The following is an 8,329-nucleotide window of genomic DNA, read 5'->3' as shown; positions in this document are numbered from 1 at the left end:
TTGGTGGGAAAGGCTTTAAAAATGAATTTAACGCAAGTGTGGGGCTGGATTCTTGGAGAAAATGGAGTGTGAGACCAGAACGTGGCAGGAATATCCCGCTGCTGCCTGATGGGGATTTCTGGCGCTCAGACAACTCTGATGATGGATGGAGCCATGGAGAAAGCTCAAGCTGAGCACTGAGGGTTTCCAGCAAACTGGATGAGTCAACAGCTTCTTGGCCTTGGGTCCTTTATTTTTGGTCTTCTTCCTCCCACACGTTCTGGTGGGAAAGTCTAGTGGTAATGAAGGGTATGTGGGTCCTGTTAGGTCACTGCTAAACATCATCAGCCAATCACTGCCATATTCTAATTCCTTGGTTCTCATAGCTTAAAGAGAGTAGGGTTAGATATTAGGAAGAAATTCTTTGCTGTGACAGTGGTGAGGCCCTGGAACAGGTTGCCCAGAGACGCTGTGACTGCCCCATCCCTGGAAGTGTTTAAAGTCAGGTTGCATGGGGCTTGGAGTAGCCTGATGTAGTGGAAGGTGTCCCTGCCCATGGCAAAGGGTTGGAACTGGGTGATGTTTAAGGGTGATTCTGTGACCTTGGCTTGTCTTTTTTAAGAACACACAGATCTAGTGTTAAAGGCATGAGTTGGTGGCAGCCATTTGCCTGCAGATACAACCACACAAGCCGCACCAACCACAACCAGAGCGCCTCCACAGCCTGCCATCCTGCCCAGGAACCTCGGACACGCCTTATTTTTGTCCTATTTCGCCTTACACCGTTCCCTGAGCACGGAGGGCCCCGCCGACCCCATTTTCCCTCAGCCCAACAAGATGGCGGCCTGTGGGGCACTCCCGCAGGTGCCGACCCCGCCCCCGCGCGCATGCGCGGCAGCGCCCCGCGGCTACCACCGCCCCCTGTGCTATATCTGAGTACGCCGTGAGCCGCACGTATAAGCGGTTGTCTCACACCCTCTGGTCTCCCTCGGATTCCTCCGCCGTCCCCGAAGGCGGCCCTACAGCTGAAGGGTCGGCACGCCCGAGAAAGGAACGCGGGCCTGGAGAGGCACCGCGGCCCGAAGCGCGTTCGTTCTTCCCTTGGGGCCGGGCTGTGGGCGCACCACGGGCTGCCCTCCTGAGGGACTCCTTCCCTCGAAGCTCCCGCGGAAGGTTACAGCTTTTTTTTATTTTTTTTATCCGCCATCTGCTGAGCAACGGTTTCGGGGGCGTGGCCGGACTATCGGGCTCCGCCCCTACGGTCCAATCGCGGCGGGAGGCTCGCCGCGGGCCCCGCCCCGCCGGTGCGGCGCAGCCAATAGGAACGCGGGACGGGGGCGCGCGCACGGGTGAGGGGGCGTGTGCGCGGCTCCGCGCCGACAGTGTCGTTCGGACGCCGCGGCGATCGGGGCGGGGGGGGGGAGGCGCGGAGGGGAGCGGGACCCGCGCCCGGAGTGACCGCGGGGTGCGCCGGCAGTGGGGCCGGGGGGGAGCAGGTGAGGGCAAGGACAGGGCTGGAGGGCTGCCTGGGCAAGGCAGGACGGGGTGTTGGTGAGGCGGAAGGAGCTTGGCCCGGTCGCCTGCCTTCCTCCCCTTGGGCTGCCGCCCGGCGCTCCGGCTGCTCGGAGGAGGGAACAAAGAGGCGGCGGGGGTGGGAATGGCCGGGAGCTGCGCTGCAGCCATTCTGGAAATACGTTCTTGGTGTTGCCTTCCACCCACCCCCGCCGGGCAGTGGTTAACAGGACGGTGGGCAGGGGGGTGTCAGGGGCTCGTCCGGAGTCGCTTGGAGAACCGGGAGGGGCCAGGAGGGGAAGGAGGAAGCGCTCACCGCCCTGCTCTATGTGTTTCTCTCCTCCTCCCCTCGGTTTCCTCCCCGAAGGCCTCCCGATGAGTTAAAATGGTGCTGAGGCTCGAGGGGAGCTGGTCGCTGCTCGTGGGGAAGAGGTTCCTGTGCCTGTCGGAGGAGGAGGACAGGTCGTGGGACGCCACCCGCATCTCGGAATGGCCCTGGAAATCGGGCAGGATCCGGGCAGTGTCACACACGGACATATCCAAACCAGACCTGAAGGTAACCGGGAACTTTCACGGCAACCTGCTAAATCCAGAGTGCTTTACCTGCGCCCTGGGAACCCCGTGGGTGTGTGTACACGTGTGAGCACACGCTGCTCCCGGTGGGGGGAAGGTCTGCTTGGCCAACACGCTTGGAATCATGTGCACCTCTGCCGAAGGAGTCCCCGGTGTGCTCCTACTAATGCCGGAAACTAATTATAAATGTGCTTTTCTTCCACTAGCGTTCTGAAAACCAGGGGTTTTTGCCGCACCCGCCGTGCCTAGGTTTTATTTCTGTAGTTTTAAGGTCTTGCCAGTTGGGAACGGGTTTCTTTTCCCCCCAGAGATGAAACCGAAACCTTCCAGGGTTGTTGGGCTTGATGACTTTCCTGTCCTGCTCTTTGGAGTAGCTGGTCTTGAAAGTACGTAGGTCTTGAAAGACGTACCGAGTTCGTGTCTGGTGTTGGAGGTTTCTCGGACTCCTCTTTCATGGTGACCACTTCTTATTAATGATTACCAACGGGGTTTTTGAACACGGAGTCAGTGGTTTGCAAGCGTGGTGTAACTTGTTAGCTGTGTATTTTGTGTGGAAGTTTTACAGTTTGACTGTGAAGTTCTTAAGAGGCTTTATTTGGCATCTGTAGTCAGTAAAAGTATTCAGCCGTGTCTGGATATACAGTGAGTATAGAGCGAGTTCTTACTCCCCAAGGACAAGACTCCATTGTAGCAGTGGCGTCTTGTACATTGTCCTGATTTCTTCAAGGGACTTCCGTGGCTGTCCTGTGACAGCAAGAACAGCACCATCTTTCCATTTTAAACCGTTTCTTTGCCTCTTTTTTGCAATGGGAGGAACTTGGTGACCTCTGAGTAACTGCAAAAAGCACCTCTTCCCTGTCAAACAAAAAGAAACCGTGGGTGTTTCTAACTCTTTCTCGAAAGCGCAAACTTTGTTGTGAGCTTCTTGTTGTGGATCTGCGGCGGGGGTGGAGCTTTGTCCATCTTTGGGCACGGGGCTGTGCCTGTGCCGTGCCTGGAGTGAGGAGGAGGTTGGTGCAGAAAGCTCTCCTTAAGGATTTTTCTGCAGAAAGGAGAAGGAGCAGGTGCTGTTGGGGACTCTATTGTGAGCTTTGTAACTGGTTGCGGTTCTGCCAGAAGCGATTGAGTTGATGAGTTCTCCAGTTCAAGTGTTAAAAGAAGTTGCAGGGCGGACAATGGAGGCGTGGAAGGCTTTGTACCAAAGCACGTCCCATCTCGTTTCCTCTCGTGGGTCCGTGGAACAATGATTGATAGACTCAAAATAGTAATGGATTGAGAGGGGGGGATTAAGTATTTGTACTGTAAAGGAGTAAAGTACTTACTTCTCAAACTTTACGTTTTGTGTAGAAGGACTGTCAACTGCTGTTGAAATTATTGACTCAACTGTATTTTCCTGTTTGTGCAGTGCTGATGCTGTAGACAAAACAAGCCCTTCTGGTTCTGTTACTTGTTATTTGCTTATCTCTTTCATTGTTTCTGTGCACCTCAAAATGACTAAGTTCATTTCTGCACCCATTAGTTCGATGACTCCTGGCTGTGGTAGTGCTGTTTTGTGTGCAGGTTTTCACTTGCCTCTCCCTTGAGAGGGAAGGTAAACACCAGGAAATGTTTCTAAGATTCACTCAATTGAGATTTCTCTGCTGTTATTTAAATATATTTAGACTGGATTGTTATGTTTTATGAAAAGAGGGAATGGTTATTTTTTTCCAAGAGTAGAGTCCTCTCCCACATGTTCTGATTCCTGTATTCAGGCAAAGTTTTATTTGTGGTCTTTCCCAGTCATTTGCTGATGTCCCTGTGTTGCCTATGAAAGAAGAGTAATGCCATCCCCAAGACATTTGTTAAACCACCATGTTTTTGCCATGAAGTGACAGTTGTTTTCCCTTTGGAAAGTTTTTATGGTTGCTTCTGAGATTTGTAAGGATAAAAAGCAGTTAAAAGCAACCATTACATAATTTAGTCACCTTTACTGGTTTACTGTCATTTGTGCTGTCAATAAATTGGCTAAAGGTATTCTTTGGGACTGTTATTCTTAAAATATTTCTGGAAAAAACAACTTTTTTATTCAAGTACTCTAGAATTTGTGGAAAATCTGTGTATCACTACTGTTGGTTTTAGTTTTTGTGGCTGTGTTTTTCCCTGCTTGTGAACAGTGGTGACAGTGTTAACACATTTAACTGGACTTCCTGAGATGGGAAGTTGTAAAGTTAAGTGGGAATATTACTGTTTTATTTGACAGTAATGATGATAAGCCAGTTAACATTGATTATCACTTATAAAATACCAGGTCAGTCTTGGGATGCTTTAGCAATTGCTTGTTTGTGTGACAGAAAGGCAATAATCATGCTAGTATTATAGTACTGGCAATGATTTCTTTATTTTTGAGTAAATTGGTGTTTGTTTCCCCTTTTCCATGTTGACTGTGCCTGAATTTTATGGTTAGTCACTCCTTTGCTTTGCTTCTTTTCTGTAGATTTGTGTGGAATTTGATGATGAGCCATGGGAAAAACGAAGATGGATAGAAGTCTACAGCCATACAATGATAGCATTCCTGGTGGAGCAAAAGCTGGTGCTGGCTGAAAGAAAATCCCAGTCCATGCCTGCTGTCCAGTGGCCTGCAATGGCAAGTGCACGTTGGCTTGACTCACTTTGGTTCTGCAGTTCCACCTTCTGGGGACAGTGCTGTCACAAGGGTGGATTCCTCGAGTACAGCCTCACTTTTAGGTGTCATGGGAAGGGAGACTAAACATCTGTACAGCTGGAGCTGGACAGAGCTTGTCAGCACTTGAAGTTGGTGTGTTTTGCCTGTGGACACAAGAATGTGTTCTTGTGACTTTGCTTCTCTCCCAAACCACTGTTCTGTACAGTGTTAATTGCTTCTCCCTCTGGTCTCATGGCTCTTTCCTTCTTGCGTGAAATTGCAGATAAGAGTAGAGAAAAAGGGTAAATAATAGGTTTTTAAGGATAAGCCTGTATTTTTACTTTAAAATTCTTGTTTGGCTCTGCCTCAAGTAGTGTTAATTCTACAGTGGTTCTTGATCCTGAGACAAAAATAATTCAGATGGTTCTTATGTGATGTCTGCCTGGCACAGGTGATTTGTGAGATTGGGGGGTTCTGTATTTAAAAACATGAGGTACACTGTATAAGGCAGAGAACTAAGCTTCCTGTAACTGCTATGCATGGCTGGATAGGCAAATTACCCAGGAGAGGTGAACAGGGAATGTTTCTTAATGTATTCAGCCAGTATAGTTCTACTTGACTACTTTGGGTATTGCTACTCAAGAAAGTAGTCGTGAGATAAATGAAGATGCAAACATGTGAACTTGCTGAACATGAATTATGCTGAACTTGTAGTTCATGTTTTAATACTTTTTGCTAGGTGTAAACTGTGCAGTAGAATTAATACTGCTGTGTTTTAGCTGATCTTTTTTTCTTAAGCAAAGCTAATCTAAGCAGATATTTATTGGAAGTAGGGCCAAGTGGGATGAGGGAGGAAGTGGAAATAGGAATCCTTAATTTTATTTCCTGAGCTGTGGATTAATATCAGCAGTTCTAGTGGTGATTTTGCTGATAAGATGGTCTGAAAACCTGCTTATTTAAACTTAGCTGTTGTCCATTTCCAAGTGTCTGAACAGTTCTTAGTGGAGAATTTGTGCACAAGGTTTTCTTCCTGGTGTGTTTGACATGCCAGTTCATGCAGGGTACATATTCCAAAGCTCATTTAGCAGAGGGACTCTGTAGGATAAAGTGATTGCCAATTCTGGAGCTTGCCTTAGCAAAAAAGGCTTCTTCTCCCTTTACCACCATGCAGGGCAGGAAAGAAAAGGTCATAAAAGAGGTGTGTGTGGATTTGTGTTCCTAACAAGTGGAGTAGCTCTGTAGAACTCTTGTAATGCCCAATTGCTCCTGGAGAGACTCTTGTCCCTCCTGGGGTGATCCTGCCCCTCTGCCAATGGTGACCTAACTGAGGTGAAAACAAGAAAGGGGAAGAAGGTCTTTCTTTGATCAGTCTGTAGAAAACCCAAGTATATGTTCTACCAGAATGATTCTCTTTTTTTCTTTTAAATGGAGCACAAATATATCTTATTCTTGGCACCTCTGTTGTTCCAGGCTCCTGATGCCTTCCCACTCAGAGCTGTTACTGCAGGGCTAGGCAAAATTTAACTTTGAACATATTAAGAAGTGTTCAGAAGCTTTTAAAGGAAATTTTTTTTCCTTGTCTGCTCTTGAAGCCTCTGGTGTACCTGAACACAGCTTCATCATTGCACTGCAGTGGTATAACTATGAGGCTGTCCAAGTCATCACACATGCCTAAATTAAGATTTCAGTATATTGCCAATGTACAAGTTATGAGACCTTCATTATAAACCATTTATTGATTTGCTGGTTATTCCCTCAGTCTGCTATAAGGAGGGTTTTTAGTAACACATCCACCATTAGAATTATTATATCAGTAAATTGTTCATGTTGAGATGAATGAATGCTAATGACAGCCACCTGCACTGAATTCCAAACTCATTCTAATAGATGAAATTAATTTCAAGTGTAGTCCAGTAACTCCTTCATTAAGCATGTATTAGAAGTTTTATTAGAAATTTGCTTTCAGGAGTTACATGTAGATATAGTAGCTTAACAGCGAAATAGATGCAAAACTAAAGTAATCTTTTAAATGCAAGTGATGAATGATGAGGTCTTCTTAACTCTGTTTCTAAGAACATGTTTATCACTTTCCTAGACTTACAAGTCCTTGGTGGACAAAGCTGGTATGGGATCACTGGTTTCAGTGCGGTATCTGGGCGAGGAGAGATGTATTTTTCTGTCTAAGGACCTTTTGACACCCATCCAGGTAGGTGTTTATTGCCATAACTCATAAATATCTGTTCTGAATGTAATGTGTCGATTAAAAACCTCCTGAAGCTGATCCAGGACGTGGTCACTGAGGAGAGCTGGCTGGGGGAGTGTGCTGGGACAGTTACTCAGCTCAGGTGACAGCAGTTGCATCATGTTGATCTTGGGGATAACCTGGAATAGTTTCCCTTTGTTCTTGTGAATAGGACTGTCATTACCATGAAAGGAGTTGCAGGGGAGTCAGGAATTAATCTTGCTATTTAACAGAAGCACATCACTGCTAATCCTAAACAAATGAGGAATTGGGCAGAATGTAAATGAGATGGTTGAATTACAGTCCCTTCATTGAGCACCATGAGGACAGTTTATTAGTGAAAATTAGGTACAGATGGGCTGAAAGATTGCCCCTTGTGACTGGTTGGTCAGGTGTTTACAAGAATAGTATCTGCTAAGGATAAAGGATTTAGCCTTTTCAGGAAACAACTCTCAGGACCTATAAACAGGCTGAAATAAAAATAGTAATAGATGTCCCAGGTTGAGACTGCCAGTAGTCCCATCATTAGTTTCTGCTTTGACTTGTTAACAGTCAGCAAATGTACAAGTTCTCTTGAGAAACTAACCAAAGAATCACTAAAAGCTAAATTTGAGCTGTATGTGGTTGTCTTGCCTGTGTTGGCTCAACAGCAGGGTGGAGGTGTCTTTATGTAGAAGCCTTATCTCAACACTGCAGAGGAGAAGGTTGCTTTACTGGCATCTGGCCCTTCAGTCTTCTGTCTCTTGCAAATAACAGAGCAGTGCCTGGGACAAAAAAAAAACCAAACAAACAAAACACCAACCCCAAAAAACCCCTAAAACTCTTTTCTTGATAGCACTCTTTGAGCCTTGGGTGGAAATTTACTCTGAACTTTCCATTTCAGAATCAATTCTAATTCGAGAATTCAACAAGCAGCTTGTTTTACATACCAAGGAAGGGAAAAAACCCCCTCAACTGTAATATAAATACATGATGCCCAATAATTATGAATGATTTAGATGTAGCTGACTCTGTTTTCATTCGTATGTACATTTTATAATGGTATCTTGAGATGGATTGGATCTTGGCATTAGTGTCATGAATAGAAACATAAAACTTAAATATTTGCATCTGCTCAGGACAAATAAGTTGCTACTTCTGAGAACTTAAAATCTTATATTGAACCACCTATTTCTTAATTTTACTTAGCAATCTACTAAAACAAAACTGAGTTGTTTTCAGAACAGTGTTAAAGTGAACTTGGAGAGCTCAGTTCAGTCTGGCTTGCAGATGGTTGATGCAAATTAGTGGTAAGAAAGTGGTGTCTGCTTCAAATCCGACATCCTGGAGCTGAAGTAACACAGTAATGAGAAACTTGTTGGACTTGTATCAGTTGCTTCCAT

The 8,329-nt window shown here is 46.1% G+C and overlaps 1 protein-coding gene across 3 annotated transcripts in view; it reads left to right on the top strand.

Moving 5' to 3' along the window:
* The first annotated feature begins 944 nt into the window (after positions 1-944).
* The window catches only part of KDM3A (lysine demethylase 3A), a 30,980-nt gene continuing 23,595 nt past the window's right edge, over positions 945-8,329 (top strand). The window contains exons 1-4 of one of the 3 annotated variants that reach the window (XM_032686329.1): positions 945-1,152; positions 1,859-2,047; positions 4,538-4,687; positions 6,801-6,911. In XM_032686329.1, the coding sequence (XP_032542220.1) occupies positions 1,877-2,047; positions 4,538-4,687; positions 6,801-6,911 (432 nt within the window). In that variant the 5' untranslated portion in view covers positions 945-1,152; positions 1,859-1,876. Of the gene's footprint in view, positions 1,153-1,304; positions 1,329-1,365; positions 1,476-1,858; positions 2,048-4,537; positions 4,688-6,800; positions 6,912-8,329 lie in introns of those variants that run through there. The other 2 variants (XM_032686330.1, XM_032686328.1) reach the window with 2 other exon arrangements.

Source organism: Chiroxiphia lanceolata, chromosome 4 (assembly GCF_009829145.1).
Source record: "Chiroxiphia lanceolata isolate bChiLan1 chromosome 4, bChiLan1.pri, whole genome shotgun sequence".
Classification (NCBI taxonomy): domain Eukaryota; kingdom Metazoa; phylum Chordata; class Aves; order Passeriformes; family Pipridae; genus Chiroxiphia; species Chiroxiphia lanceolata.
Note: the sequence above shows the minus strand (reverse complement) of the source record. Positions and strands in the feature narration are given on the sequence as shown.